The following is a 15,996-nucleotide window of genomic DNA, read 5'->3' on the forward strand; positions in this document are numbered from 1 at the left end:
CACTCTTTTAGACTCAAAATATTTTCCACACACTGAGAGATGCACTAAAGAACTTATGACAGCTTTCTTCCTCCAAGCCTTTATTCATTCTCCTCTATCTGGAATGCCTTTTACACAATTTTTGTCCTGGAAAAGACTCTTCTTCCATGAGTGAGCTCAAATATGACCTTCTCTCAAATGGCTTACCCCAAGCAGAATGATGCAGCTTGTCACAGAATTCCACAGTAATTGATACACAATTCAATTTACTAAGTCAATGCTAGAATAGAAATATGATGCTTTGTATCTATCTCCTCCGCCCACTCCCACTGGTGTCAGCTCCTAGAGAACTAGACTATATCTTACATATCTTTGTATCCTCAGTGCACAGCCTCTCTATCTGCTGTAACCTAGCTTGTCCCAAAGACGTACAAGTGGTTTCACAGAGCCACCACACATGCAGACCCTTTACTGAAATAGTCCATCCAATCATTCTATTTTGTATACAAGTGTCTCACATATCATAAGATTACAAAGAGATACAGTAGATCCCATCTTCCTACCCAAGCAAGACTTCAAAGAAACCTACAACTAAACAGTGCCCACCAAACTGCCTAAAGACTCCATATCATTTAAGAATCACATTACATTTCTATCTGACCCAAATACCTCAGAAGGTTAACTTATTTTACCTACTGAACACTTAAGAACAGCATAAATTTTAAAGTACATAGCATAAATACATTTGTGATTTCCTAACTGGTAAAATGAGATTATATCATAGTTAGTTTTCAAACCATTTTCCATAGAGCCTTCATGTTAGGCACTGTTCCAGACACTCGGGACACAACCTAGAACGAGAGAGTCATTTTTTCTAATCTCATTGGATTTCTGTGCAAGGATGAAATCCTGTCACTTTCAGGGCCCAAACCTCATGTGACATGGTACCACTGCTGAAATAGCTAAGATAGGTTTTCTCAGGAACTTCGTTTTTTCCCCTTATGCCTTTCTTCCCATTTGAGAAGCTGTAATAAACAAACCAATAAACTAACAAATTAATTTTAGAGTAATAAATCTTAATAAGTAAATAAAGCAGTGATGCTATACTGACTTTGGGTTGGGTTGGGAACAAAAGGTCTTTCTGAGTGAGAGCTGAATGATAAGAAGCCATTACAGAGACATAGATGCGGCAGTTTCTGCAGGGCCCCAAGCCAGGAAGGAGATGGGAGTGGTCACAAAACAGAAAGAAGGTCAGTGTGGTAGGCTGTACTGAGGAGGTAATAAGCAATGAGACTGTTGGGGCAGGAGGAGGCCATGTAGGCCAATGTAAGGAATGTGTATTTATTCCATGCTACAGAAATCCAATGGGAGAGATGTGACGAGACTTGTGTTTGGAAAAGCTCACTCTGACAGTGTGTGGAGAACTGCACACAAGTGGGTAAGAATGGAAGCACAGAGAGCAGTTAGCAAGTTAGAGTTGGGGAGGCAAGAGATGAGATGAGGATGGCTCTGGGCCCAGGGTGCAATTGGGTATATATGCGGTGGGCTCTATGTGGAATGACCTCGACACTGCTGCCAGGAGGCAGGAGAGCAGACAATCAGCAGAGACCCTGGCCTGGGCTCCCCTCCAACACTTTCAACCTAGGAAGCCTCCTTTTCAGCTGTTTTACCTGATGAGCTTCCACGTCAGATGTTATTTACACTCGGGCGGCGGGCGGGGGGGGGGGGGGGGGGTGTTTCTAATTAAAGAATAGTTAGTAAACCACTGACTTAAATGATCTACAAGGTCCATTCTAGCTCAAGAACACTATGATTTCCAGTCTTCTGGTGCAGGAAGCTCTGTCAACCACCAGCAAGAGAAATCTGGACCTTTTGTTTCAATGATCAATCCCTCTGGCATTTCCCAGGCTAGAGCCTGCAACTCAGTGTGGTTGGGTTTATTGCAGGTGACAGAAATGACTCCAGGAGCTACAATCTCCTCACCTGTGCTGCTTTCACATCTCTGGCCTGAGGAGCTGTACCTCTTGGCTGATCTGCCTGACATTCCAATAAGCAAATCTACAGAATGGTCTCTCAGGGAGAGAAAAGACCAAGTGAAAAATGCTGGCATTTGCTACAATTTTAGGCAGAGTTTGAAACTACTAGTAGAGTGGGAAAAAATACCAGACTAAAGGCAGGATTCCTGGCCCAGGAACTCAGCTCTGTCAACTAGCAAGCAATTCCATCGTGGCCACATTGTTTCAACTTCCTGGGCACCAGTTTCTACATCTATAAAATCGTGGGTTGGGGCCAGATAATTTCTAGGCTCTTTTTCACCTACAAAATTCTGAGTCAGTCTTGCATTTATTCATCCCATTTCTTAAGCACCTAGAATGCATCAAGTACTGTATATCTTTTTTTTTTTTTTGCTATTTCTATAATATATTGTAGAGATACACTTTAACTAATCTACTTTTTGCCAACTATAGCATGCCTGGGAACCAATGAATTCAGAGAGAACACTGAGAACTTCCTTTGGTGAATGGTATAAAAGCAAGCTGCCAATCCAAAGGTAGTACAACACCTCTTGGCAGGTCCCTTTGAATACCACGAAGGTGCGTAATAAATCCATAAGAATTTTACATTACTCAAACATACTATAACATCTTCTGGCCCAGCTCATTACCTGCATTCACAAAACTAAAGTAATCCTGCCTCAGGGTAAACGTGTTCTGCAGGATCACAAAGAAGGGGTTCTCAGGACCCACAGACATGTATAAAAGGATCTATAAATACCCCAAATTGGTAGGAAGATTTATGTGCACGTTGCTGGGGAAAGGATACACAGCATTCATTAGAGACTTAAAGGTCCAAAACTTGAAGGGTCATTGTAAAATCTTCGTGGTGTCACTGTATTCTCAAGTGTATTCTTAAACGGGCATTTTCAACATTTCTACTACTTGAGCATCGCCAGGTTGTAAGTCTTTAGGTGGTTTAGTTTAAATCAATCTATCTTGGGGCCGGCCCAAGGGCACAGCAGTTAAGTTTACACGTTCTGCTTTGGCGGCCTCAGGTTCGCTGGTTCGGATCCCAGGTGCAGACATGGCACCACTTGGCAAGCCATGCTGTGGCAGGCGTGCCACATATAAAATAGAGGAAGATGGGCACGGATCTTAGCTCAGGGCCAGTCTTCCTCAGCAAAAAGAGAAGAGATGTTAGCTCAGGGCTGATCTTCCTCAAAAAAAAAATCAATCAATCAATCTATCTATCTAGGCTAAACCAAAGGCGACTTGGAAGCTCAGAGCTCTCAACCAGCCCCTCCTCAATCAAGTGTGAGAGTGTGTGTGTGAAACCCAGATTATTTCAGCAGTCCATTCACTTTCCCACTCTCTTGGAGGATTGTTTTAGATCTCCTTTCTTTACCAGCCAAATGTTTTGCTACTTCACTAAGAAAACTACAGTAATCAGAAGAAAACTTTCACAAATTTTCTCCTCCTCATCTACCTAACTTTGGGCATTGGCACTCAAATACTCTCTCTTCCCACTTGTTCTTGTATATGAACTATCCAATAGACACACACACACACACACACACACACACACACACAAACTTCTCTAGGCCTCAGTTCTCCATTTTAGCATCTATTTACAAAAAGCCCAACTTGTAACAATGCCCAAAATTAAATTTCTGGTATGTACTGCCTAAACCTACTCTCCCTCCACCCCCCTCATTTCAGTTGATGGTAACTACATCCAGTTTATCCAGTTTCTCAGGCTAAAACTTTAGAATCATCCTGGACTCCTGTATGATTTTGAATCACCCATATCCAGTTTGTCAGAGAATCTCATAACTGATTACTACTTATCATTCAAGGTCCAGATTAGGTCCCTATACCTCCTCCTGAAACTTTCTGGCATATTTCTGACTTCATAGAGCTGTCTCTTTTTTACGTATCTCTGCCAGCACTTCCATTGTGCATTCTAATGCTTGTGAATACTATCTTCTCAAAATCTTGACAAATGTGAACTATAGCTTAGACCCCCTCTACCTCCCACAGCACTAAACACACTAGTCCACATTTAGTAAGGGCTCCACAAACATTACTCTAAGTGACTCATTTTTCCTCAAGCTTCCAATAAAATCAGTACCACAAACAATACTTACTTGGATAAGACCCGTTTCCTACATTTCCTACATTTGCAAAGCTATCCGTCATTTGTCCAAAAACCAGCATCATGAGGGGGAGTCCAGCTCCGTGGATGATGGCAGCCGTAGTCCCCAGCAACATATACAACTTATCAAGCCAATTTGAATAGCGAAACTAAAAAGAAAGAAAATGTAGAGAACAGGAACAATTAGCACAGTGTCATGGATGGTTTGCTCCACGTTCCAAATATATCCTCAGACTACTACTGCTACCACGCTGGCCCAAGCTTAACTACTGCAATAGCCTAATTAGAAATGGGCATTTGGGGGCTGGCCCCACGGCCGAGTGGTTGAGTTCACGCGCTCCGCTGCAGGAGGCCAGGTGTTTCGTTAGTTTGAATCCTGGGTGTGGACATGGCACTGCTCATCGGACCACGCTGGGGTGGCATCCCACATGCCACAACTAGAGGGACCCACAATGAAGAATATACAACTGTGTACCGGGTGGATTTGAGGAGAAAAAGGAAAAAAATAAAATCTTTAAAAAAAAAAAAAAAGAAATGGGCATTTGATTCTTCTATTGAGTTCTGACCTACTTTTTCATATTGGACTCAGTCTGTCCTCTCTTCTTACATATGAGGATTGATGAGAAGTTTGGAACATTCTGAGAAATTGTAAAAGTCTTTAATGGTACAATAATAGAAATATAGTATTTGTTGCTCTGATTTCCAAGAAGAGAAGCTACCTTTCATCTCAAAACTTTTTAATCAAGAAAGATCTTGATTGCCAAAGACCCCTCTATGGACACAACTGAGGAAACATGTTTTATTGTTTTAAGAAAGTGGCTTGGGTCAAAGGTGTGCTGTATAATGGCATTAGCACAAATGTAAAATGATTTTAATGTAATTAGGCCTCAACAGTGAGAAGGAAGAGAAAAGGAATGAGCTAGATGTATGCTTCCCAAAGAATAGATTTTCTAAGATAGAATGTGGCCATAATGACTGACCAGTACAGGTTTGCATAATCTCTTTAAGTGGGGACAAGTCACAAGGAGGAAAGAAACAATTCTTTGGACCCAAAAAGTGATAAGAAGAGGACGCAGTAAGAGGAATGGGCTCAGGCTCTGTGACAGGCCCATTTGGGAAGCAATTAATACTTCCCCTGTATAATTCAAGGAACTAGTTAAGGACCAAAAGATAAACCAAATGAAAGAAAAAAACAGAAACAGGATGAAGTCAGCTGTGGTGGTTTGTGGATAAACCGAGGCAGATGGTTGTCATGTGGATTCACCATGTCTGTACTCAGCAAGTTTGTAATCTGGAGGAAACTAGGTAGGAAGTCATAGGTCTAGGCAGGGAGGTGGTCTAGTGGCTAAGATCTGGCGCTCTCACTGCCTTGGCCTAGATTCATTTCCCAGGCAGGAAACCACAACATCTGTCTGTCTTACTGTGGCAGCTGCGTGTTGCTGTGATGCTGAAAGCTATGCCACGGGTATTTCAAATCCAGAAGGGTCACCTGTGGTAGACACGTTTCAGTAGAGCTTCCAGACTAAGACAGACTACGAAGAAGGACCTGGCCACCCATTTCTGAATAAATGGTCACAAAAACCCTGTGACTAGCAGCAGAGCATGTCTGATACAGCACCAAAAGGTGAGAGGATGGAGAAAAAGACCAGACAGAGCTGCACTCCACTATACACAGGGTGGCTAGGAGCCGGAATGGACTCGATGGCACTAACAACTAGGCAGGGAATATAAAACAAAACAAAGATCAAGATCAGGTAACAAAACAAAACAAAGATCAAGATCAGGCAACATAAAAGACACAGCAGCAGAAAATAAGATTTTAGAACTTACGTATGCTTCACAAAGAAACAGAAATCAATCCTAAAGTTAGCTAAGAAGAGACTGACAGTAGCAATAAGTGGGAACAAGTATTGAATCGACAAGTGGAGATATAAAGAGCAGAATAATTCTCAGCAGTAGTGAATGGCAGTCCATAAAGCAGGAAAGAAAAAGTGAAGCTGAACTATAAAATTAGCGAAAATAGAAGTCTGATATAAGAAGAATATCTAACATACTCTTAGATATTTGCATTTAAAATTTTTCTAGCTCTTAAAAATGTAATTGAGTGAGCTTAAGTTTGGGCTAATGACATACACTTTCCATAATCTAAAAACATCATTCTCTTTATAAATTAAGACTTTTAAGGGGGAGAATATGTTTCTGGCAATTTTTTTTCATGTTTCATTGAAACACAAGCTAAATTTTGCCACTCTTTACTTTGTCTTAACTAGGCATTCATCCACCTCCTAAAAAAAAAACACAAATAAGGAGGGGCCAGCCGCATGGCATAGTACTTAAGTTCACACGCTCCACTTAGACAGCCAGGGTTCACAGGCCCAGATCCCAAGTGGGGACCTAGCACCATTTGTCAGGCCACGCTGTGGTGTTATCCCACATAAAGTAGAGGAAGATTGGCACAGATGTTAACTCAGGGACAATCTTCCTCAAGCAAAAAAGAGGAAGATTGGCAACAGATGTTAGCTTGGAGCAATCTTCCTCACCAAAAAAAAAAAAAAAAAAAAAAACCCACAAAAATGGAGAAAGAGATGGGCGGAAACCATTTATCTTCTCTCAGAGGCTGTACTGAAGTGGACAAAACATCAAATTCCTCAACAGAGGAGGAGAAGATAGTTGACACGCAAGGATTTCTCTCATCACCACCCCCACATGACACTTGACCTCCAAAACTAATCATTGGGTGTAATAAAAACAAGCAGGCCATGAATATAAACATTTACTATGTGCCTATTCAATGAATGATAAAAGCCAGAGATAAATACCAAAGAGATAACTCCTGCCTTCAGAGTGTTTAAAAAGAAGGAAGAAGGATAAGCAAAAGAAGTACATGCAATATATATTCTGCATGCTTTGACAGCAGAGTGTGCAAAGTACGGCAGACATAAAATTGAGGAAATGGGCATTCCCTCCTTTGTTGAAAAGCTTCACAGAGGAGGTAATGCTTCCTCCCAGTTTTGAAAGTTCAGCAAGTATTTAGAAGCAAAAAGGAAGGCATTCCAGCCAGAAAGAATGGTAAGCAGAGCAGGAATATCACAGTGTGCTTAGAGAGCATTGTTAACTGTGATTAACTGCCAAGAGCAGTGTTAACTGCCAAGCTGCAGGGTGACAGCTTGATAGAATACAGATATAGAAGCAGCGAGAAGAAGCTGAGTGACCAAGAGGCACCCTTCACTGAGCCAGGGCAAACCAGAAGAGGCAAGGGTTTTCAAGAAAGGTCCTGTTTGATCGCCCATCCTGGAAGTGCTATCCAGGAAACATGTGGAGAGAATTCAGAGTTTGAGGCATAGTTCTGTGACACTAACATACGTAGCAGAAGCATGCAAGTAGATAAAATCATCCAGGAAAAGACAAAGAGTAAGTGAGATTAAGAGTAATTTAGACAACAACAAAGAACACATAGATACAGAGATTAGATTGGTGGTTACTAGAGGGGAAGTGGGGAGGGAGGAGGGCCAAAGGGGTGACAGGGCGCATGTGTACAGTGATTGATGGTAATTCGTCTTTGGGTGGTAAACATAATGCAGTCTACACAGAAATCAAATATAATGATGTAAACCTAACATTTATATAATGTTATAAACTAATGTTACCTCAATTAAAAAAGAAAAAAGAAAAAAGAGTAATGTGGTGATGAAGTAGTAGAGACAGCATGTTGACTATCCTTTTGATGATCTTGGGGCAAAAGGAAAAAGAGGATGGTTACTAGAGGAGGAAGCTGTGTCAAGGGAGGACTAGGTAATGAAGTCTTACACATGTGTACAGGTAAATCCGTCAAAGAGATGACTGGTGAAAATACAGGAAGGAAACTGAGATGCAGCAGCGTCCTAGAGAATAAAGAAAACATTTGTTTCAAGAATCTGAGGCAAGGGATCACCAGTGGATGCTATAACCATGAGGTGAAACAAGATATCTCATGATACCCCAAGATCCCTCTGGGTTGCAACTGGATAGCGATCCTTCCACAATGGAGGGATCCAATCTGTCACCACCTGAATCAAGTGATCAAACTTTGTATCATAAAAAGGCAGAATACCCTGGACATTTGATGTTTCCAGATGTAATGAGACATGAAGTACACAGCATCCCCTACACAATTTTCTTACCAAAAATACCTAACATGAATGTATTTAAAACGTTTAGACCTAAATTGCAGCATGTAAGAAATGCAAGGCATGGAAGAACATGTTAAAAGATGCCATAAAAAGGCAATAAAAACAGTCCAGGAGATGAGGCACTCTAGAAGACAACTAGTACAGTCTTTCCAACATGTCAATGTCATTTAAAAAGAGGAGAAAACTGTTCTCTTCTCAGAAGACACAATACACAAACGCAGTTATTGACTAGATCCTGTTTTGAACAAATCAATTCTTAAGGACATTTTTTGGAGATAATTGGAAAAATTTGAATATGAACTGAGCATTACATAATATTAAGGAATTACTGTTCATTTTGTTAAATATGATCATTGTAATATGTTTTATACGAAAATGTTTTATAGGAAAGTTTTTGAGAGATACAAACTGAAGAAGTTATGCATGAAACATCATGAAATCTATAATTTCAGGTGAAATGTGTGGCAAAATGCTAACAATTATTAGATATAGATGATGGGTAAATGAGTGTGAATTTTACTTTTCTACCTTTCTGCATGTTTGAAAATTTTCATAATAAAACTTGGTGAAGGCAGGATGATTCTCAAACAGGCAAAGGCCGGTCTCTTCATCTCAGGCTAGAAGAAACGAGCTAAGAGTGAGATCAGACACAAACAACTTTCCAAGAATAAGGACATTCAAATAGTTCAGAACCTCACATTTAATTGCGACATGAGGCAAGACTGATTTCTGGAGAGAAAGTGGTGAGAAGATTTGAGGGTACATAATGTGGAGTAAGACAAAGGCCTCCATGAAATGTCCTAGCTCTGTCACTTACAGGCAAGGAGACCTTGAGGGGGAAAAAATTTACTAATAACCTTGAGTCTCACTTTCCACATTTATAAGATGAGGAAGGTATTCATATACACAGCAAGCCTCACATAGTTGGTACAAGGATAAAAATGAGACTTAATAAAAGACACCTTTATTAGGCATACAATATAATAATATACAACATAAGCAGATACTGTTATTGGTTTTGGGAATGTAAAATTAATAAGACTTTTCAGGAGCTACAGTGAAGGAGCAGGTAGACAAAAAATGTTGTAACACATCAGGTCAAACATAAGACAGAGGTATAAACTAACTATATCGGGAGCTGTTTAAATACCAGGAAATGGAAAATGTTTGGTTAGATGTTGATAGGGAAGAGAGAAAGGTGAACCAGAACCACATAGAAGGAAGGTTGATCAGCAGTGAAAGACAAGGGTTGGGCTTCCCAGGACAAGTAAGTAGAAAGTGCTGGCAGGACAGTAGTTGAGGTAATATTCAGAGGGTAGAAGGTGAACATGACCTCACCACAGTGCCTGGGTTGGAGAGGGAAGTCGGTGGATTCAGTCATTCATTCATTCAACATTCAAAACATATTTATTAAGAACTTAATAAAGGTCAAGGTCAGTTCTAGGTACTGGCAACAACAGTGAATGAGACCAGCTACCTGTGCTCATAAACCTTACACTACATTTCACTACTGTGCAAATAGTAAAAGAGGGGACAGACGTATTCAACATTCATTCAATATCTAAGTACCTATTCAAGTTCCAGGCACTGTTCCAGGCACCTGGAGTACAGCAATGAGGAAAACATACCAAAACCCCTGCCCTCGTGGAGCTTAGATTCGGAGAGAAGACAAACATAAAAACCAGAAAGCAGACAGTGGTAAGTACACAGAAGAAATATCACACAGGAAGATGTGCCACAGTGACAGGCAGGGCCAGCTGGCTCAGATTGGCTGGACAGAGAAAAGCTCCCTGAGAAGCACCATCTGAGCTGTGACCTCAGTGACAAGAAGGATGCAGTTAGTCATGTGACAATCTGGGGACAGAGCATTCCAGGCAGGAATGGCAAACGCAAAGGTCCTGGGATGAATATAAGACTGCTGAGTCTCAAGGACCAAACAAAATTACCGCTGCAGCAGAGTGAAGGAGACTTGTCTGCTGTGAAATCAGAGATGAGACAGAGGGCAGATTATGTATGGCCTTTCATAGCCACAGGAGGGAGTTTGGGTTTTACTCTAAACTTTCTGTCTAAGTGTAAAGGAAAGGCATTAGAGGGGTATAAGGGAGGAATGGGGTGATTTGATGTGACTTCTATGGGTGGAATAAATTTTAGAAGAGCAGAAATGGAGGAGGGGGACTAGGAGTAAAAAGAGTGGTTGACAGAGCAAAGTCTAGACTACGTGTGGTAGACAGAACAATGCCCCCCGCCCCGCCCCAAACATGTCCACATCCTAATTCCAGGAACATGTTTCCTTACATGGTAAAAGGGACTTTACAGATGTTAAGGATCTTGAGATGGCGAGATTATCCAAGTGGGCCCAATGTAATCACAAGGGGCCTTAGAAGAGGGAGCCAGGATGATCAGATTCAGTAGGAGGAGAAATGATGACTGAAGTAAGAGGCTGGAGTGATGCAAGGAAGGGGTCATGAGTCTAGGAATGCGGAAAGGGAAGGAAACAGTTTCTCTCTTAGAGCCTCTAGAAGGACCCAGCCCTGCTGGCACCGTGAGGCTTATGGCCCCAGAAATGTAAGGTAGTAAATCTGTTTTGTTTTATGCAACTAAGGTAGTGGTATTTTGTTACAGCAGCAATAGGAAATGAATACACAATGCCAAAAAAGGATAATAAAGAGGAATGGCCAAGATAGGAGGAATCAGAAGTTGGGGTTAGAGACTGACACATTTGAGTTTACAGTTCCTTATATGACAGTCCACCCAGATGATAAGCCCAAAGTCCTTGTCCACAGTGTAATTTACTAAAGTAGAATAGGGGTGAAAGTTGTTGGAACTGAAGAGGTCAAAGGAGTCATTTTATTATAGGTCACCAGTATAGAATATTGAGAGCACAGGTGAATGAAGTAGAAGCAATCAAATGCCAATGTCCTCTACGGAGGAGCAAAAGTAACTAGAAATTGGTAGGATATCAGTGAAAATGAAGAGAAGATACTATAACTGTGCAGAACAAAACCCAAATGAGAAAGGAGTTTTGCATAAAAACAATTTGGAAATGGCTGTGTGAAACTAGAAAAATGCCAATACCATCACTGACTCCTGATATAAGGGGTTGAAGAACTCGAACTTCACAGGCAAAGGTGACACGAAAATAAAAAGAAAGGGCTGGAAGGAAAACCAGCAGACTGTGGCATCACAGAAGCAAACAAGAAAGAACATGGTGGACAGTGTCAAGTGCTACATAAAGGTCAAGACAGAATCAAAACATGTCCACTGAATTTGGTGAGTGGTGGAGACAGAAGCCAAATTATATCACATTAGGAAGTGATTGCAAGGTGAAACTGAGATAGAAAGTAAGGGCAGCTCCTGTGTGTGAAATAAGCTAGAGGGGAATGGATTTAAGAAGGGTGTTAGCAAAATTAAAGACACCTGACGTGTAAACGTCAATGAGAAAGACCCCCTTGAGAGGGAAAGACTGAAAATACAGTTTGTGAAATAAAGAGAGAGGTCATCCACCAAGACTTGAGAGGAGGGGTTCAGAGTCGGGGGGAAGAAGCGGAAACTGTGAAAAGAGTAGAGGATTGACATAGTCAGCAAGAACATGTGGAAAAGGATTTCTGTGCTGGGTATACCCTGTTGTGAGATTTTCCCTAGCACCAGTCAGGTGTCGGTGTTCAGGCACCAAGAAAGCAGATGGCTGATTTTGCCTGGGCTGTGTATGACAAATAGGTGAAAGAAAGTTTATAGTTTTGACAAGAGAATAACTAAAGTGATGGTCATTAGTCTAAGCTGGATAAGAAAGTGACTGAAGACAGGAAGAGGCTGATGGGAAATTGATGGGTCAATGTGCTGAAGATCCAGAGAGAATAGTGAGCAGATTGAAAAGAGAGGAGATGGCTGGCTAATTTAAGGTGACTGCCTGAATTGATCACTTTAGAGGGAGAAAAGTTTTTCAAACAACAAGAAAACCCAGGATGTGACTATATGAGTGAATGGTTGGGGTGAAGGAGAGGAAAAGATTATTGGAGCTGTGATGGTCAAGGAGAGGTTATTCATAACACCAAAAAAGTCATCTAAGATAGTAGGAGCACCAGGGGTAGAAAGGGAGACACTGAGTCAGAGGGTAAACTCTCAATGACTGAAGAATGACAGGTGATCGGAAGATAAGAGCATCAAAGAAATCTTCAATTCCAGGCAGATAAAAGCTTAACCAATCATAAATGGTTTAAGTTATCAAAAGCTCTGGCTCTAGACTAAGATCTGGGCAAAACTGGAACTATTCCTTATCTCTTTTTCATCACTTTCTCAAGACTGCTGAAAACCATCATAGTAGAAATAAGTTAACAGGGAGGGTGTGCAGAAAACAGTTAACACTGCAAGCTTGAGATTGCTGTGTTTAGAAAGGCCTGCATTCAACGTTGGCCCATGGCTGGCATCTAGAACTTGGATTTGGGGAGGGTTACTATCACCCTCACTGATAAAAGTGGACAAACTATTTGTACAATGTGCTTTACGCTGAACACCTGCATTCCGTCTGAGAGTGGAATTTGGATAAATGCTGTGCCTACAAGACCAGCCCCCAGTAAAAATCTGGGTGCTGAGTCTCTAATGAGGTTCTCTGATAGACAGCATTTCACATGTGTTGTCATAACTCACTGCTGGGGTAATTTAAGTGTGACTTCACCTGGAGAGGACTCCACGAGCTTGTGCCTAGTTTCTCCTGAACATCTCCCTCTCTCCTTTTCCCACTGCTGATTTTGCTTTGTATCCTTTTGCTGTAATAATCTTAGCCATGAGTATGACAATATCCTGAGTCCTACGAGTCCTCCTAGTGCATCTTCGAACCTAACATTCTTGGAAACCCCTGACACACATGAGTTTTTGTCTTTGCTGGAAACTGTTGTTAATAAGCAATAAGCAATGCCAATAACATCAGCATTTTACTGTTAAATGTTCTGAATATGTTCTTGTGTTTATAGGTTTCATATACAAATTAAGTTCACAGTTCACTACACCAATTCTTCAGGAAAAAGACATGAGGAAAAGCCACATAAGTAGTACAGCTCTTCATCACAAAAGTCTTAGAATATATTCCTGCCGTCCTGAGCACTATGATTTAGAACATGAACTTCCCAGATTGGAATCCTAGCCCTGCTGTGTATCACTAGGCAAGTTAATATGTCTGGCCTCAGTTCCTTCATCTGTAAAATTAGAAAAGTAATAGTATCTATCTCAAAGGGAGTTGTAAGGATTAAATGAATTCATATATAAAGTACTTAGAACAACGCATGGCATGTAGTGCTATATATTATTATCTCACATTCAAACTCCAGATTTTTATATTTTTGTGGCTTGAATTGTATTGATAGTATTACCTCAATATATCAGCTCTGTTAAGTTTTCTAAAATATAAGACTTTTTAAAAAATTTAAGCTACAAATAAAAACTAAACTATAAAATACAGAAAGATTTTGGTCTCAAATGACAGAATTGAAATTACATCTTGGGAGCAAATCCTACTTTAACATAAAAGCTTCTTTCAATACAAGAACATAAGAATGAAATCTAAAACAAAAACCATCACTTCATCACTCATGTAATCTTTCTGAGAATGACTCAAGTGTATGTCTCATCTCTCGAAAATTCCAGAGAGTGGACATAGAACAAAAGGTGGAGCTGGAGTCAGAGCAACTGCAGTGCAGGAAAATGAAGACCATATACAATAACCACAGAGGCCCTAGTCAACACCAGGCAACTATTTTTTCCTGCCTAGAACTATTTTTATACTTAATTTACTAATATCCACCTTACAAGATAGCCTATCCCTCCCCTCCCCACATTTAAAAAATGTCTAGTGTGTTATGACTGAATTATAAAGTGTGCGCTGCAAGACTTCATTGATTCAGTGGTCTTCCAGGTTCTAATCCCACAGTTCACCCAAGTCTGCACTCTCAGAAAAAAAAGAAGGACCAAGGTAGAGAGACACTACCAACCAGCCACACCTATAAAATCCCTGTCTTATTCAAGTTTGATTAAAGAAAAGCTTCTAAGCGACCACTGTGCAACCAGAAAATGAGATAAAGAATTATATTAAAGTTGTCAAATTCTAGATTTTCAGTTATTAAACACAGAGGAGTAATGACATGTACTTAGTCATAGTAATAAGTAATCCATTACTAACTTCTATGATATGGGTCTCTGGGACTTTGACCTCAAACGTGCCAGGATTTCAGAGCCACTGATGACAGGGAACCTGATGTCTCATTTGAACCACACTCCATGTGGCTCGTTTCGTCTATCCAGATGGCTGAGGCCATCACTGGCAGAAGTGCTTGCATGGATAACAGATCACTGGCGACACAACTAATTAGGAGAATACTGAAATCTAGGCCAAGAACGGTGCCTGTTGAGGCTCAATTCACATGGTAAATTATGATTGGCATTCCCCTGAAAACAAGCTAAATTAAACTAAATCATTTTACCTCTCCGTTAACATACTCTCTAGGAAAATATTATACCAGATGAAAAATCTCTTTTCTAGGTAAGAAGTCAAATTCCCACAGCATTTTGAATAGTGAATAAATTCAAACTTACCATTGCAAATATACTAACAGTTGGTTTCTTTTCTTTCTTCTCATCTTTTTTACTGAAAAACATAGCAATAGAATTACACAAAACTTTAAAATTTATATAAATTCTTAAATCACCAAATTAATGTAGGGCTTATATTTAATAACACCTAGCACAAAGACACATATCTACAATATATTATTCAGTAAAAATAAAAGGTTAATAAATATGATCCCATTTATGAAGTTTAAATATAAATATGTTTACATGTATCTTAGAAATCCACACGTGGTTATCACTGGGTGTTAAGATTTCTATCAAAATATTTTCTTCCTTGAGCCTTTGGTATTTCCTAATTTTCTATGATGAATACTCACACAGACACACAACTGTTAGGATTAGAAAAAAAATTATATTAAAAAGACCTTCCTGTTTTTAGTCTAATTACAAAATCATTCATGCTCTCCAGAGTTAATCCCCTGAACTATCATTGGAGACATTCTATCTATCTACTACCTAGATATTATCCTCACACATTCCCTTTACTAATGGAGAGTAGTGGCAATCAGATGCTGGACATAAACTAACCTAGAAGAAAGGTGCTTAAATTACTTTCTATCAGCAAATCTAATTTTGAAAGGATGTCTGGACCACTATGGCAATAAATGCAATCTAGAAAAACTACCATCAAAAAAGATAGCCTGTAAACTGTCAAAAAGCTGTCTTCAGGCATAAGAAGGTCAATAGTTATTTTGAGCCCAGATTCAAATAAATGTGTAACCTGGCTTCCACTCTATGTAACTGCCACCTACAACATGAGAGCAAACCAACCACAAGCAGCTTTGGCATCTGCATTTTTACATACACAAAAGAAAGAATATTTCAGAGAAGAATTGCATTATTTTTCCACAGATTTTCAAGTTCAAAAAGGAATTAATCTTTGTCTTTGTTCTTTACACTAAATGAGGTCAAAGAGTTGAAGAGACTTCTGAAGAAAAAAATCCAGAATTTACCCCATATTTGGCTTTGGAGTGCTGATAGATGGACATAAAAACACACAAAATACACAAATATAACTCTTCAGATTTGGTCCCACCCTAGTCCCAGTAAAGGCATGCTTTCAGTATCCCCAGAACCA

At 40.0% G+C, this 15,996-nt stretch overlaps 1 protein-coding gene across 1 annotated transcript in view; it reads right to left on the reverse strand.

The window, feature by feature from the left end:
• Positions 1-15,996, reverse strand: part of ABCB1 (ATP binding cassette subfamily B member 1) — a 197,324-nt gene that overhangs the window by 67,483 nt on the left and 113,845 nt on the right. Inside the window, exons 4-5 of the mRNA XM_070617351.1 lie at positions 14,883-14,934; positions 4,124-4,280 (exon numbers count right to left, since the gene is read on the reverse strand). Of these exons, the coding sequence (XP_070473452.1) occupies positions 4,124-4,280; positions 14,883-14,934 (209 nt within the window). The remainder of the gene's footprint in view (positions 1-4,123; positions 4,281-14,882; positions 14,935-15,996) is intronic.

Source organism: Equus przewalskii, chromosome 4 (assembly GCF_037783145.1).
Source record: "Equus przewalskii isolate Varuska chromosome 4, EquPr2, whole genome shotgun sequence".
Classification (NCBI taxonomy): Eukaryota; Metazoa; Chordata; class Mammalia; order Perissodactyla; family Equidae; genus Equus; species Equus przewalskii.